We start from the raw sequence: 17002 nt of genomic DNA, 5'->3' as shown, positions 1-17002 counted from the left end.
TCATGGAGTCATTGGCACCAGCTTTGGGGTTAAAGACCCTTGTGTGACCCCCTGTTATGTAGAGGAGAGAGGCAAAGGGGAACCACCTGCGATGCTGGAGTTCAGGAATCTGGTCTAAATAAAGGGGAAATGGGGTTCTTGAGGTCAGCTTTCAAGAGAGGCTCTTACAACTTCATAGTCTTTATTGCACGCTGATGCATACAAGCTCTCTAAACCCAGACCATGTTTCAGACTAAATTTTTGGCACTCATATAATGCAGTTCAAAGCTTCAGAGACTACCTTGTTCTGCAGGAGCCCTGTGGGTCCTAACATGCAGGACAGGCACAATGTTTGCTGCCCATGAAAAGGAACTTTTAGCACTCTGCCTTCTAGCTTATAAAGGGTTTCTAGTCCCTGCTTGCTACTGCTAAAACACAAGCTCAGATCCCTTAGGACCTGCTTCTAAGCTGAGTTACTTTGTACATTAGTGAGTTCTCCCTATGCAATTGTTATTTATATTAATACATGGTGCTAGTTATTTTATACTTATCAGGCATCTTTATCTCCTTTTCAGATAGTTCATGCACAAATTTTGTGACCTGCACTTATGTATTTTATAAATGTAGGTAGTATGTTTTATTAGTGCAGACTGTTGTGTCTACCCATAAGCACTCCAGTATGTCCTTACCACCATGGCTACAGCAGGACTACCACAGCTTCATTTGCTCATGTCTAGTTTTAGTTTAAAAAAAAATAAATTAAAAATCATATGCAGTCTTTTTTGGCTTTTAAAATGAGCTCTGAATCTACTGGGAGAAATCCTGGTGTCACTGAAACTCACTCCTATGGACTTTGTGCAAGCGTTTGTGCCTGCATTTCAGAAGGTCTGGGAATTTCCCCAGTCCAAAAGTCTCTAACACCACAGGTGAGGGCTTTTCCCTTCCACCTCTGTATGCTCCTTGCCTAGCTTCTGACCCCATGAGATGGTCTTCTGTCATTCCCATTGCCATACATATACTTAAGTTTTAATTTATTTAACTTCTGAACAGCCAGCGCTCACCTGAGAAGGACAGAGAAAGGCAATTCAACATGGAGGCATTCAGGTGCAGGCAGGTAAAGGGATCCAAAACCTTGTAGGAAGTGCATGATAAAACATGGCTTTGAGCTCAGGTCTCTCCATGCTAAAATTAGGCTTCATCTGTCCCGTTCAGGCCTGGCCGTATTATTTACAGTATTAATTATTAATTGTGGCTTGTGCTTATTTTTCAGCACAAGGTTTGCATTGTATCAGCTGAAGAATTTTCTCCAGAATATGTGGATCCTAAAGTACAGTGCATAGCTGCTTACAAGAGTACCCGTGATGGAAGGTAACTTGCTTGGTTTTATCCTTCATATTTTCTGAAGAACCTGAAAGGCAGAGTAAATGGGATTTTAATTCTTTGCTGAGTTGATTTGTAGGCCACTTTTGCAAAGTAGTATTTGTAAAAAAGCTGAAGTGTTAGTGTTAATCTAGACAATATTTGTGCAGGATTTTGTTAATACTAGCCTCTTCCTGGCCATTCTGAACTACTGAGTGCTGATGTATTAGAAAACACACATCTTTCACTTGCTGTCTGGTACGATAGGTGGAGATACATTGCTGCTTTGGTGGCCTGAAATGCTTACTGCTCCATCTGGAGTTTCATTCTACTGTTACTGCTTCAGCTGTTCAAAAATGGCTTTAATTTATCATTAGGTAGGGGATGTGACTGCCCTTTCAGACACAAATCCACCAACTCAACTTGGCAGTATCAAACTACTCAACATGTAACCCCCCACTTCACAAATAAGCCATTCCCTTGGGCCCGTATAATAGGTGTGCCCTCAGCATTCATCCCACACAGGAGCGCCAGGTGATCCTTCTCCTCCCTTCTACTTGTATAGGACCAGTAATTAGAGCACTCATATCCAGCTTGGTTGACCCATGGCTCTTCTCTTGTTGTGGAGATCTGAACTTGAACTTCCACTTCCCCCAAGTGGTCAGGTTTGGGTTCTGCAGAGCACTTGCTGTGTCCTGTTGAAGCTGTTCCCCTCTCCGTGTATTTTATTCTTTGGGCCAGACAGGAACAAATTAGCTTCCAAATTAGGGAGCCCGCATTTCAGTTCTTGTTGCAGTCCCCAGGATGTCCCTTGTGATGCTGCTCCTAAGGCGTTCTTCCTACTGATCTGGCAATGGGAAGGGCCTCAAAATAAAAGTAAACATCATTTATAGGACTTTGGAGGCAGAAAGAGTTGGTGACTAGCTCTAATAGTTATCCAGACAGTAGCTTCTAATATAATGGGTGAATTGAAATAGAAACAGAAAAATCTGGATAGTAAATTGGATAAAAGCATGTGACTCTACTTGGCTTCCAAGCATGCATAGCATTGAATCTCAGCTTTAATTCTCCTACTCAGAGTATTACAACTGAGAGCAGCTTTCTAAGACTGAAGGTAGTTGTCCTTTACTGCATTCCTGGGCATTTATATTCTGAGTAAAATGGGAGAAAGAGGCTGGGTGGAAAACATGATTTAAAGTAAAACTAATGTAGAAATGTGTACCCTTTACTTTGGTTTTGTGTTTTGGGGGGGGTTTAATCTCTTGTTTTATTTGCATGGTTTACTGTATGTTTATGTGCTGTTATTAAGACCATTATCTGGCAGCATTTTTGCTTTCCTGAAGGTGTTTAGTGTTCACCAAGATGAAAGATGCGGAGTCTTGGCTCAGTTTAACAGTATTACAAGTGGAAGCTGCATGTGATTTCCCACACAGGCCTGGCAAATACGTCTCAGTCCTGGCCCTGAAATGTACTTGCCGTTCCAGTTCTGGGCCTGTCTTGAGCAAAAATTAATCATCGTCTGTTGAGTACTTACAAACAGTGAACAAATACTTGCAGGAGACCCCCAAAAATATTTTTTCCTTCAGTCTTAGAAAATACTCTCAATCAACTTCTTCAGAATTAAATATACCAAGGAAGAAATAGTTAAGCACAGCAGTGCAGGAATAAGGATGCTTTCAAAGGAGCACTGTTACTTATTTTGGCACCAATTCTACAAATATTTGAGTGTATACTTAACTAAGTACTTAAGTAGTTCCATTGACTTCAGTGGGAAAACTTGCATGCTTAAAGGATACACCTATGTAAATATTTGTAGAACTGAGAATTCAGTATTAGTAGAGATTCTGGTGAATGTAACTAACTGGATTAACTAAAATTTAATTTTTTAACAGTCTAAGTTCCCTTATGTTTCATCTTCCTTAGCAAATCCTTTTCATTGAAACTGTTCAGATTATGGAAATTTTGAGTGAATAAAATCAGTTAATGTACATTTTCCCCTTTGTGAATTAAATCCATACCTCTTGTTTTCATTTACTTTCTGATCATTTCCATAGAATCCAAAGAGTAACAGGGGTTACTGTAGCATTATTAATTGTAATACAGTCTAGTATATTGACTTGTGTGAATCAACTGCTTTTCCTTTTATGATGCTTAAGAAATTCTCCTGGCCCCAAGAGTACTTACTATAATTCTGTGTTTAGTGCAACATGCATTCCTTCAGTGTACGAAACTCCACCAGCAGCTTTGGTTTTGGATGCATTCAAGGATGGGAAAATTTCTGAAGTACCGAGAAATATACTCTATGATCCACTGAGTGTCCCTTTACCTTCTGACTCAATTAATGGAGTCACCTTGACGCCATTACAGGTATCTCATATTTTGAAAACTTTGTTTCCTAAGTCACAAAGTATGTTCTTGGTAAAGCTAAATAGGTGAAACCCTTTAAGAGAACCAAAACCGAGTGATGTCATATGATCAAAGTGTTGCAGACTGAATAAGCCACAAAGACAATATACAGAAAGAGAAACAAAAATGCCAGCTTCTTTCTAAACTACACAGTAGTCTGTCACAGACTGCAGAAGAACATTGCTTGGCATGCAGACAGATAGAAGCATGCAGTTGTAATGCCATATTCTTTGAAGATATTTAACTTGCTGAGAGATGCTAAGCCCCCTCTCTTTCATTGCAGGTAGGTGGCACAGAGCAGAGCTCATAAACCCAAGAATATCACGAAGCAAATACACTATCAGAGCTGTTCTTGTTTCTGCAGAACCAGATTACCTTGAGTGGCAGAGTGCCCCACTTGGGCAGATATGTATTTGTGGTACATTTTTATCAGCCAGCATACCCAGTGTTCCCTGTGCAAGTGCGTGTGGATGCGGGACGTGTGTGGTCAGGTAAGCATCTGAATTTTATCTAACTCCTTTCCTTTCTCAGCATTTTGGCATATGGAGTTGTGGTGGGTTGACCCTGACTGGATGCCAGGTGCCCACCAAAGCCACTCTTTATCACTCCGCTCCTCAGCTGGACAGGGGAGAGAAAAATACAATGAAAGGCTCCTGGGTTGAGATGGGGACAAGGAGGTCATTCACCAAGTACTGTCCCGGGCAAAACAGACTGGACTTGGGGAAATTAGTGTAATTTATTACCAACCAAATCAGAGTAGAACAATGAGAAATAAAACCAAATCTTAAAACCTCTTTCCTTTCACCCCTCCCTTCTTCCTGGGCTTAACTTCACTCCCGATTTCTCTCCCTCCTCCCCCTCCAGCAGCACAGGGGGACGGGGAATGGGTGCTTCAGCCAGTCCATCACACGCTGTCTCTGCCGCTCCTTCCCTGTCACACTGCCCTGCTCCAGCCTGGGGTCCCTCCCACGGGAGACAGTCCTTCACGCGTCCTTCCCCCAGGCTGCAGCCCTTCCCAGCCTGCCCCAGCCGGGTCCCTCCCACGGGGCGCAGCCCCTCAGGCACAGCCGGCTCCAGCCCGGGTCCCCCGTGGGGTTACAAGCCCGGCCAGCAAACCTGCCCCAGCCTGGGCTCCTCTCTCCATGGGTCCGCAGACCCTGCCAGCAAACCCGTTTCAGCACGGGCTTCCCACGGGGTCACAGCCTCCTTTGGGCACCCACCTGCTCTGGTGTGGGGTCCTCCACGGGCTGCAGGTGGGGATCTGCTCCACCATGGACCCCCACGGGCTGAGGGGCACAGCCTGCCCCACCGTGGGCTTCACCGCGGGCTGCCGGGGAATCTCTGCTCCGGCGCCTGGAGCCCCCCCTGCCCCTCCTGCACTGACCCGGGGAGCTGCAGGGATGTTGCTCTCACATAGTCTCACTGCTTTCTTCTGCTGCAGGTGCCCAGTCTTTTTTACCCCCCTGCTGCCTTAGAAATGTTATCCCAGAGGGCTACCACTGTTGCTGATGGGCTCAACCTTGGCCAGTTGCAGGTTCATCTTAGAGCCAGCTGGCACTGGCTCTATTGGACACAGGGGATGCTTCTAGCAGCTTCTTACAGAAGCCACCTCTGTAACCCCTGCTACCAAAACCTTGCCACACAAACCCAGTATTTTTTTTCTTCTAGGTTCCTTCAGTGCTTCGTTCTGTCCTCATATATCTGGCTGTCGGGAGCAGGTGATTGCAGAAAACCAAATTGAGCTTGAAATTTCTGAACCCAAAGTCTCTGTTACAGTGACGATACCTGATGGAAGAATGCTGGTTCTGGTATGTTTATTGCATAAATACACTTGGAAATGTTATTCTCAGTTTCACCATTCATTTAGAGATAGATGCAGAGATGAAAGCCAAACAGAAAGAATTTTTGCAATGTTGTGTTTCAGATTTTTAGGATCTTGTGCACTGCTTCTGCTTTATTTTAAATTTTTAAGATACTATACACCGGTTTTATTGTATACTGCTTGTAGCATCACAGCTCTGGGGGGAAAGATAAGGAATATATTTTCCTGGGTTTTTTCAGTTAAAATGTTAGGGGTTTTGAGAAAATCCAGAACACATAATGAAGCAACATTTAAATATATAAATGCCTTAGCTTGTGTCTTTTGCCTTTCTCTGAAATGTACAATTTAGCTTTCTTATTGTTTTAAGGAAAATGTCTTAGTTGTTCCAGCAGACATCTACAGTTATAAAATTCTTGACAAAAAGACAGTGGACAAGTCATTTGATTTTATCAGCCAATGTGGAGGAAACAGTTTCTATATTGAGTAAGCATCGCCTTCTAAAAAACTGAATGTTGATAACAAGCTGGGAATTAATATTACTTTTACTCAATGTTAAAGACAGATGTATAAAATCCCCATCATTGTGCTACATTAAAATGCTTTTTATGGCTTATGCTGGCCCACTAAATTCCCATGAGTCATTTTTCCATGACTTTCTATTGTAAATGAAATTTAAGGTTCGAGCTTTATTGCTCATAGTACAAAAGAAGACAATCTACGTCATCTTTCTGTCTTTGGTATTTCCATCTTTGGTGTTTGGTATTTTGCTTGGCATGTCTGAACTCATATGACTAATATACACACTTTCTTTGAAAAAAATCCCTTACCTGCATGTTCAGAGCCATTCACCACTAATTTAATTAAAGTATATCCTTGAATGTGTACTGATGCCATCCTTATGTCAAAGAACTGCTTGAAAAACAGGAACAGTGATTTATTGAACCACTGCAAAGCATGCTTTTGGGAAATAACATGTTACGGGAAACACGTTGTTATTCCCACGTAATGGGAAATAACAATTCCCAAGTGCCAGTACTTACATGATTTATATTTCAATTTAAATAGCCCAGAAGAATCGTCGGCCTTCTGTAAGGACTCTGTAAGGTCGCTAGTGGCTTTCTACAACAATGGAGCCCTGCCATGTAATTGCCATAGCGCAGGTGCCACGAGCCCTACTTGCAGCCCCCTGGGAGGACAGTGTATTTGCAGACCTAATGTCATCGGTCGTCAGTGCAGCCGATGCCAAACTGGCTATTATGGATTCCCATTCTGCAAGTGTAAGTACATGCTCAGACTTATTCAGCACCTGACCCAACCTTTTAATTCTCTGATTTTACTGCATAGGTACCTCAGCCTCAATTTTCTTTATAGGGCTTGATCATATGAGAGGCTGGTTGAGCCATCTTAGATTTAGCATAGCATAGCTTTCAATTTAAGGCAGAAGTAACTCAATCCCCTTAAAGCACACATAGTTCACGATGAAGTGTGCCTTCACATGTGTTAGTCTGATCAGCCGTAGTAGTCTTACAGCAAAACTGGTTAAAATCCATATTGCCACTCTTTCGGTCAAGTGGATTTTTCTGCGCTGACTGCACACATCATTTCCATGTTAATACTGTTGTATCCCAGTTTACACCTTCCAAGATTTTCCACAGATAATCAGAGACACAGCATTCCTAGTTTCTCATATTCTGTTGTTACTCTTTTTAACATCAGCAGATTTATAGATTATACCAGCAGTCCTCAGCTGCCTTCCCAGATACTATACTTGATGTTTATAAACATTGCTTTGTACAAGTGGTGCCCTTAACACCAGAACTATTTGTTGCTTAATCCTTGGCAGTTTTGGGAAGTGATTAATAATGCTTGTGGGGAAGTTAACCAACCTGTGAAAAGAGCCAGGCACTACAGCTACTCTTTGAAACTACTGTTAGAGTCACATAGTTGGTTTCCATGACCCTGAGCTTAAAACTAGTGACAGAGAGAAAAGAATTATGTCCTTTATACATAAAGGTTGTGCGTGTTTTTTTCATATGCAAGTTTAGTAGTTGATCATTGTCAGTTGAGAAGTGATTGATTTGTAGAACATTTTCTTTGACCTAGTATGCAACTGCGGGCAGCGTCTTTGTGATGACGTGACTGGGAAATGTATTTGCCCTCCGCGAACTGTGAAACCAAAATGTGAAGTGTGTGAGAAACATTACTTCAGCTATCACCCTCTTGCTGGCTGCGAGAGCTGCAACTGTTCAGAAAGAGGAGTTGTTAATGTGGCAAACCCAGAATGTGAAAAAGCTAACGGGCAATGCAAGTAAGTTTGGGTTATCTGCGTTATGATGCACGAGTGGCTTGCCTCGCCATTCTTTTCAGGTATTTGGAGGGGATGTGGGAAACTTATGATGATGGTCAATGCGGATTTAAGCAGCGCTTGGTGATAGTGAGGACTCGGCTGTTTCAGGGATAACACCTGCAATATTTTAGTGGAAACTTGGTTTATGCAGGTAGCTAATGGTGGTATTTAGGACTCCTGGGCTTGCATTCTGTTTGCTGGTGACTTGACGTGTCAGTCATGGTAAGTCACCAAATCTCTGTCCAGCTTATGTGACTTATCCGATGTCGGTTAGTAGCAGACCTCAGATCAGAGCTCCTGACTTCTGGACACATACATCATTTGTGATGGTGTACATGATTTCCCACATTCTTAAAACTTTGCGGCTGACCTTTCACAATCTGATGTCTGGATTTAAGTCCAGTTTTCAAGTATTGTAAAGCTTGAATGTTTGCAATGGATTTTGAGAAACTTTGATGATCTGTGCTGTGTTTATGGAAAATACGGTTCAATTGGAGCCATAGGTGGTAAATGCTCTTAAAATTTTGCTTTCTGTACGACATATGCTTATTTTTCTGTGGCTCGTCATGCTGAGATGAGAATAAATTCTTTAGTTTTAGTCTCTTATTTATATCCTCTAAAACAGGTATAGTATACTCCCGCAACCATAGGGAATGATCTTAATTCAAATGCTGTCATATTAGTGTAGTTGAACATTTCTGTTATTTCCTTGGGGAGATCAAGTCCTTAAATAGCAAGTACGAATACTTGATAGCCAGTAGGTTGTGTAAGGCCAGGATTAGTTCAGTTTGATTGGTTTGGCTACATTAGGGTCCTAACAAAGAGAAGTTTGTCCTTCCTGCTCTGACATTAAGCCTGTGAATATGATAGAGAACACTAATTTTCAGAGAATGCTTATATTATTTCCCAAATTTAAATTATTTTCCTAAGTCTGTCCTTTTCATATGAAGTGAATAATTGTCTTATCCCAAAAGCAAAACAGGAATCTGTTTATATTTCAGAGTTGGGGTTCAGGTTTAAAGTGTAGCATATTCTGTAGCTCTCAGTCTGATTAATCTCCACTTTCATTTTCCCCATACAATACAAAATAAAATCAAAATAAATACTATACAAAATTAAAGCAAATAAATAATTCAGTCAGATGAGATCTAGTACTTCAAAGAAAGGACTTAGCACATTTCTACTTGAGTAAAACTGAGAATAATTTTTACAGAAATAGTCACATTTTTCCATTTCAGTGAAAATCTGTATTGCCTGATTATAATGGTGATATTTTTCATGTGCAGCCTGATTGGAAATATCAAAGAAATGATAGCTTTTTGGTAAAAAAATTCGGAAGCAAAATTTGGCATTCAGCACATACTTTTGGACTGATTGCTGAAGTATATAGCTAACTACTACATTCTGATTAATACTTTTCTTTCTGTGGATTACATGAAGTTTGAAGTCTCCATCCAGCGCCAGTTATCTGTGTATGTAGGGTAATGTATTCAGAGATACTCTGAGAAACCTCACCCATTGCTTGGTGACTTGAGTAATTGCTTTCATATATGATATGAAGTGCTGTCTTTGTCCTCATACTTCGACTGTTCGTTTCCATTAAATTCATAGTGTTAGTTCACATATGAATTTGGTGCTGAGATCCAAAGGAGACTCCACCACCAGTTTGCTAAGATTTTTAAAAATTATGTTATCACAACTAAAATGTAAAGATGTGGATGGTGGTGGTGGCAGACATTCTTCATCAATGGATCCTTACTCTCTTGAAAACTGCTTTGGGCTGGTACAGACAGTTTACCAGCATAGACAGGAGGAAGAGGCATCATCAAATCTACATTTTCACTAGTTTTATCAGAACTGTGCAAGTTTGTTGTAAAGGTGGGATGAGGTAGCTGCTGCCATAGAAAGCTGTTCTCTTATCTCAAGCCTTGTTCATAGTTTGGTATTGTTTTTTGTACCTGCTGTACTTCAACTAAACAAATTCAAGGTATTCGGCCTTCACTGTGAGCAAAGTGGATTTTATCCTTTGTGAACAGTTGTAAACTAACCCAAGCCTTGTGGCAGGTTGAAGTCCCCATAATTATTCATATGCCTGGGATTCTCCACCTTTTTGTTAGCAGGTGAGTGCCTTGAGTAATGCCCAGTCACATCCTCCAGCTATAAATCTTCCAGCTCTGCTTACCTATGTTCAACATCCATGTTCCACACCTTGGTGTATAGAGAGAGTAGTTCTGTGCTGCAAGCACTGCATAGCTGCAGAAGTCTAATTCTGTTGTGAGCATTTATATCCTTCAAAATCAAATTAATCTGTAATCACTTCCATGCCTATTTAAAATGTCTCACTATTCAAATCTGAGAACAAACTAACCTGCTGGTCTTTCTCCATGGAAATCATAAAGTTGTGTCATAGCCATGCAATCACTTCAAAGATCCACCTGCCTTTTGTTTTAATCTTCCCTTCCTTGCTCCATTCGTGCTTCCTCTATTGACTCCCTCCTCTGTGTGTGTTTATTGATAAAGATGCAAACCGGGAATAAAAGGACGACAGTGTGATCAGTGTGCTCCTGGTACTTACGGTTTCCCACACTGTGTGCCGTGTAACTGTAACAGAGCTGGAACAGAACCAGATGTTTGCGATCCCCAGACAGGAATTTGTCACTGCAAGGTCAGAGAAATTACTTCTGCGTTCATAAGCATCTTTTTGCACATCAGTGACTATTTTGTATTTAATGGGGTGAATGTAGTGAGCTTATCATAAAGTTTTCACTATAAATTAAATGCAACTGTACAAAACCATTACTCTTGCAGTATGTGCAGAGTTTATCATGGTAGCAGTTAAATGGCATTTTTGAATATGTAATTACGTTGGTTGTACAGGTGGTCTTAGGCTTTGCAAGGTGTTACAGAGCTGCAGAGTAGATGTCCATCGATTCACTGCAGCAGTCTGTTCCCTGCACAGATCCACTTTATGCATCTGCATCTTGGCTTTTGGATGTTAACGAGGTCCCACGCTTTTTTTAGCCATATTATGTCAGTTGACATTTCACCACATCATTATATCCAGGAAATATTCTGTTCTGATATGCATAATTAAATGTGATAAACGTGAACTTTCAGAAGTGACCTTTTATATTGTAGGTTTGGAAAAGCCAGCAGGAGGGTTTTGGTAGGGAAGTTGCCAGCTGTCTCTGACTAATGGTTATTACTCAGTGGTTCACTTTATAAACTAGGAAGACAGGTCGTAAGATAGTCTCCAAGAAGTTACTTTTATTTGCATTTGGAATATGGTGTATCCAGACAATCACACATTTCCATTCATGTTTCTGTACATTTAAATAAATATTCTTTCAGAAGATTTGTTTTATGTGCAGGAGATTTTGGGAGCCTCACCAAAATCAAAAGAAAAGCGCTGAGATTTCTTTCAACTATGCCTTAACAGGAGAATACTGAAGGTGCAGAATGTGACACTTGTCGACCAGGATCCTTTTATCTGGACCCTTCTAATCCCAGGGGATGCACCTCTTGCTTTTGTTTTGGGGCAACCAGCAGCTGTCGCAGCACAAATCGTCGTAGAACCAAGGTGTATCCGATAGGTTTTTTCTTTGCTATTATGAACCTACATCTATTCTATTAAGGAAATGCCAGATTTCTCCCAAAATTAACAATGTATTTTATTAGTTTCTAAGGATGAGAAATATCCTGCAAGCAATAGTGCAGATTTAGTTCAGCCTTTCAGCAGAAATGGTCCTTTTCACCTGTTTGTTTACAAATTACTAGTTGGACTGAAGTTGAGCTGGCCTTCCATTGCTTTATCTTCAGACACTATTTCAACATTAAAGGCAATGATCTCCTTCAAGATGCTTTGATAAGCATGTGTTTCATTTTACATGTCTATATAATAGATGCATTTTGAAACCTAAGAAATGTGTGACAGATTCTACAGAGATTGTAATAATTGTAAAAATTATTTTTCTTCCCTCCCTATAAAAGAGACATGACATCAAGTGTGAGAGAAGAGGGAGAAGCTAGATTTTTAGTAGCATAAATGAATGGTAAGACGGTTGAAGACCAAAAAAACCCCCAAAAAACCAACAACTGCCTGAAACAATGAAAGAGAAAGAAAAAAGAGAAGCAGAGTCCTAGAGTGATGGGTGAGGAGTTTAGTTTAGGCTTGGACTTAGACTAGTTGCAATCCAGATTGTGGCACTTTACTGTCTACAAGCAAAGGATGAAATCTGGCATCAGTGAAGTTAATAGCAAACTTCCATTTGCTTTAGGAAGATTTCCTCTAGTGGCCATTTGTCCTCACCAAAGACTGTTTTTGAAAACATGTCTATCTTTTCGTTTTATTGCTCTGGCCAGCCAAGGGCAACCTACCACAGAACCATTCTGGTACATATGCATTACCCTTTCTTTCCCCCAGCGTAATGATAAATAACAGGATGTATGGTCTTTCATGAAATAGCAGCCACGAACATAAAACATATATTAATGAGCCAAAATATTAGGCTACATTGCCTGCCTCTTCAAAGTATCTTGCCATGTCCCTTCCCTCCCAGTTAACCTACCACAACAGATCCACACTCTGTCTTTTATGTTGGTGTCCTCGATTTGATTTTGGAATGGACTTTAAAAAGCACCTTAAAATTACATCCTTGGGTTTGTGTACACAGTTCATATTCACCTCCAGAAGGGTTATGTCTTCACATGGCTGAAGATAGAATTTAGTTTGCAGGTGACAAACCACATTGCTGCATTCCAAATAGCTTTGGCACCTCTGTCCCACTTACACTGTCTTTTGAGATCCTTGCAATATCCATCCTGCAAAGACTTTAGGCTGGCTCTGAAGGGGTTGCTAAGGGAATTATAGAGGATAAACAATTTATCCTCATTACTTGGTGCTGGTAAAGTTTAATAAAGGATGAGACAAGCTTCTATTTCCTTTTTGTATTTTCATTAGTTTGTGGACATGAGGAACTGGCGCTTGGAGGCAGTGGATGAAAATATTGACATTCCAGTCACGTTCAATCCAGTCAGTAATAGTGTAGTGGCTGATGTTCAAGAGTTGCCTGCTTCAGTGCATAGTTTGTACTGGAAAGCACCACCGGCTTACCTGGGAGAGAAGGTAAATGACACCTAACTCACCTATTCTAATAACATTTATTCATTTTTTGTCAGCATCATTGATAAAAGAGTCTCATTGTTTTTCTTTCATACATTTCTTTCTCTTCCCTCACAAGATTTTTGTCTCTTTCAGCTGTCATGTCAGGAATCACAATATTTTACTTCTGAGTACAATGTTAAAATTATATCCAGTAACACATTATTAATCATCTTGCTTGGTGCCAGGGAGGTCTTTATGTGAACAGCATGGTCAGGACCTATGGTTCAGGGAGCTGATACCTTCAGCTGCTTTTCTGAAACCCAGAACATGCAGAGCTTCCCAATATGCCTGAGTATCCTTTAGACTCCCTATAGTATCTCCTGGGCAGATTTCCAAACAAATAAAAAGTGCTCAGTGGCACACAAAACCCCCACCTTTTGCTTTCGATATGTTGCTTGGGAAGAGCAACACCTGGTTTTCTAAACATCGTGTTCTTTGAACTGCTTGCTGCTCTTTCTACTCGTGCATAGGAGCAGTCTTTTGCTCACATTAATACCTTCGCACTGACCAGGGGGACTTTGCTAGCGGTGGCTTGCAGGCCAGACCCCCAGGTTCTCCCTGTTTGGAGCTCTGACAGTGTCCATAGTTGCCAGCCAGCTGTAGGACACAGGTGTTTCAGATGCAATCTTACTGTCAGACAAGTGAAAACAAATGGGATAGACACCAGAGCATTAAAGATAGTACTTTTGTAATTTTTGAAGTTCCTCTTAGTCCTCATTTTAAAAAGTAGAGAAATGTTTGTCATCCTTCTTTCTTATGCTCAGAGGTACTAAACTTGATGTTTAGTTAGGATGCTTTTTGTTGATGTTAGAGAGGTTCTTGTTTCAATGTCTACAAATTATTTTCCAAAGAAATTTGATGTTTAAGCGTGTTATCTACTACAGTGTCATACCAAAAGGACTTTTGTTGTCCACATAACAAAACATAGGCAACAACCCTTTTTAAACATAGCTATTAAGAGCAGTGCTCTGAGTTTTATGTTCCATGTCACAGTATCTAACTAGGCATGACTTGCTTTTATTTACAACGACAACACTGTCACTGGAAAATAAATCCTGTACATATAGAATACAGAGGATAGTTTATAACACCAATATTTTCCCATTTAAAGAAAAAAAAAAGAAAAAGCAGTAACATAACAGCCTGTCATATGGTGCAGTCCTATAATGTGCATTTAACAGGAAATTAGCTCTAGTTTGAGTTTTCTTGCATTTGTAGGCAAAAAATAGCCAATGTTCCAAATGATGCTTTTGAAAATGCAGTTGGCTGAAGGTAATAGCATTAGTTATGAATCTGTGATCCAAGGAAAAAATTTAGTACTGAGATGTCTGTGTTTTCTTAACATCAAAGTATATGGAAAGGAGTAGATTGAAGGCTGGTGCTTACCTGCAGAACACCAAAACCTGACAAAGCAGTTTTTCCTCCCATGTCAAAACCAAGTATAAGCTATAAGGGCAAACAGCAAGGGGTGCAAAGCAAAGTACTCTATCTTTGGCAAAACATCTGATTTCACCTAGTACCCACAAACCTTCTTTCTAGACTCTTCTTGGAACAAAAACTGTGTAGGCTGTTCCTGGAGCTCCCTTTCCTTTCAACATGTTTTGAGCTGAGTCACGCATACAGAACCCAGGGAAGCTATTTGTCAGATGATTCAAGCATACTTGCCGAAGTCTATTCTGGGCAGCAGCGTGTATATTTGGTTGGGTTTGAGACTGCATGTAGTCTCCTGTAGTTGAGCCAAAAGAAGTGTGGTTTCAGCTCAGCCTACAGCAGAGGTCTGTTTACAACAGAGCTGGTATCAGCTGATAGCAGTAGGAGTCCCGTCCTCCAGAAGGTGGAGCAGAGCTTTCCAGATTAGATTAATTTTGTAGTAAATTTAGAAAATGCTGGCCTATGAAAGCCACCTTTACACATGTGTTATCTGACTGCTCCTTTTTACCTATGGCTGTCCATAGGGTTCACTACCACTTCCGTTGTTAGTCTGACATCGGCTCTTGAGGAGCCAAAGCTATTCTGTAGGGTCAGGGGAAAAACAACATTCGTGTGACTATGTAACTTCTCCATGACACAGACGGCATGATCCCAAGTATGGGAAAAACCCCCTGATGCAGATAACCTTCCAGAGAACAGTAATTGCTCAAAAAGTGATGTCAGATACACAAAGTAAACAAAATAGAAATTAATTTATTCCAAGCAATCCATTTTTTCAATTTTGTCTAAAGAACAAGGAATAGATATATTACAGTGCTGGAAGATGGGGTAAACTTGAATACAAAGATTATTATCAAGTAGTAGCGCAGTAAAGCATCTCTGGTCTTGTGCGTTTTGTTACAGCTTTCTTCATATGGTGGCTTCCTAAGTTACCAAGTGAAATCTTTTGGCTTACCTAGTGAGGGCATGGTTCTTCTGGATAAGAGACCTGATATACAGCTAACAGTAAGTTTTGAAGTATTATTTTTTCTTTAGAGCAATATCAATACCATGATTTCTTATGTTACCTGGCAATGATGGCAAATTTTGCTCCTGTAATGTGCTTAACTTTTATAGCAACTTGCTACATTTCTATAATAGTGATTTTACTGCATTTTGCTCAAAGCCATCAACAAACCTATCTCTGTTGCCAAAGTAACATATTATTAAGCTTAACTGGCTTGAGAGCAAATAAACCAGGATTTTCTCTGTAAAATGCGCCTGTGAAAAAAAATAATAATGCATTGCACACTTGTCAACAAGTATGACCTCAGCTCAGCAAAATATGCCTTGGATTCCATGTGTAATTAATTTCATTTTCTGTGAGAATTTTCTTCAGCATTAAATTAAGCATAATTATAAGGCTTCGAGGGACTGAAATAAAAGAGCATTTTGCTTTCACATATTTTTAATTCAGCCACTTTAGGGCCAAAATTGTAATCTTTTACTGTTTGTTGAAATTCCCAAGGTGGTAGTTTTGTTCCTTCAGACCATCAGAAATATTAATTTGGTATTCTAGGATTCTTGTTGGGAAACATGCCTCATAAAGTACTACAGTAGTATCTGAAGTTGTTTGTGCACTAGCATACAAGGGAGAGTGTTTGAAAATGCAAAAGCATTTTTACTTGAAAATAATAACTAGTTCCTGTGAAAATTGGTCAGCATTAATTTAGTTCTTTGGTGGTTTTTTTGGAAAGTAATAGGCAAAAGCAGTGAAAACCCCGCTGACACGGGAACGCAGTGCTTGCCATGCCACTTTGCTGATAAAAGGACATTGTTTTCCTAGTATTACTTGGTTTTTATCCCCCAAAGAACAGGATTAATGTGCTTCACCCAATTTTATGGCAACTGAACACTTCACCATAAAAAGTAGTGAAATGGCAATGTTATATCCTCCTTCTCACACAGGGCCAGCAAATGAAAGTTGTTTATATGGATCCCAACAACCCACTGCCTGACCGTCAATATTATGGCCGTGTGCAGCTAGTTGAGGTAAGAAATGAAAATGGAATGGCCTTCCCTTTGCTTCACAGTGGACATAAAAAATACACAGCTAATATGTGCAGAAATTCCAAATGTTTGATATAATGAGTATAAACTTAAGTACTGTAGTCCTCAAATACAAACAACATTTTTGTTCTCTCTTCACTGACACATTGAACCTAGGTTCTGGTTCATGCCACCTAATTTTATCACCTCTAAGTTAGCCATCTTGTCCAATTTAGCCCTTAGCAGTCCCTGCAGGGCCAGTGGAGTAATACTGAACCAGTCATCAATGGAAGATGATTCATTGCAGCTCCAGACTGTACTTAATAGGAATGAAATGAACTGTTACTTGTTTTCCTTGGTGTTTAGCTACCCAGTTTTGAGTGGGCGTCCAACATTCAGACAGGTGAGCTTAGCAGGTATTATTCCTACCTTAAATCTGTGCTCAGAAGGTCAGACTGGGTTATTT

General features: G+C 40.3%; 1 protein-coding gene across 1 annotated transcript in view; it reads left to right on the top strand.

Moving 5' to 3' along the window:
* LAMA3 (laminin subunit alpha 3) overlaps positions 1-17002 on the top strand; it is a 122918-nt gene that overhangs the window by 59627 nt on the left and 46289 nt on the right. Inside the window, exons 28-39 of the mRNA XM_056332756.1 lie at positions 1250-1347; positions 3540-3705; positions 4109-4235; positions 5413-5552; positions 5934-6049; positions 6632-6843; positions 7670-7874; positions 10434-10578; positions 11353-11493; positions 12874-13038; positions 15412-15513; positions 16456-16539. Coding sequence (XP_056188731.1) covers positions 1250-1347; positions 3540-3705; positions 4109-4235; positions 5413-5552; positions 5934-6049; positions 6632-6843; positions 7670-7874; positions 10434-10578; positions 11353-11493; positions 12874-13038; positions 15412-15513; positions 16456-16539 — 1701 coding nt within the window. The remainder of the gene's footprint in view (positions 1-1249; positions 1348-3539; positions 3706-4108; positions 4236-5412; positions 5553-5933; positions 6050-6631; positions 6844-7669; positions 7875-10433; positions 10579-11352; positions 11494-12873; positions 13039-15411; positions 15514-16455; positions 16540-17002) is intronic.

This window comes from Falco biarmicus, chromosome 3, assembly GCF_023638135.1.
Source record: "Falco biarmicus isolate bFalBia1 chromosome 3, bFalBia1.pri, whole genome shotgun sequence".
Lineage (NCBI taxonomy): Eukaryota > Metazoa > Chordata > Aves > Falconiformes > Falconidae > Falco > Falco biarmicus.
Note: the sequence above shows the minus strand (reverse complement) of the source record. Positions and strands in the feature narration are given on the sequence as shown.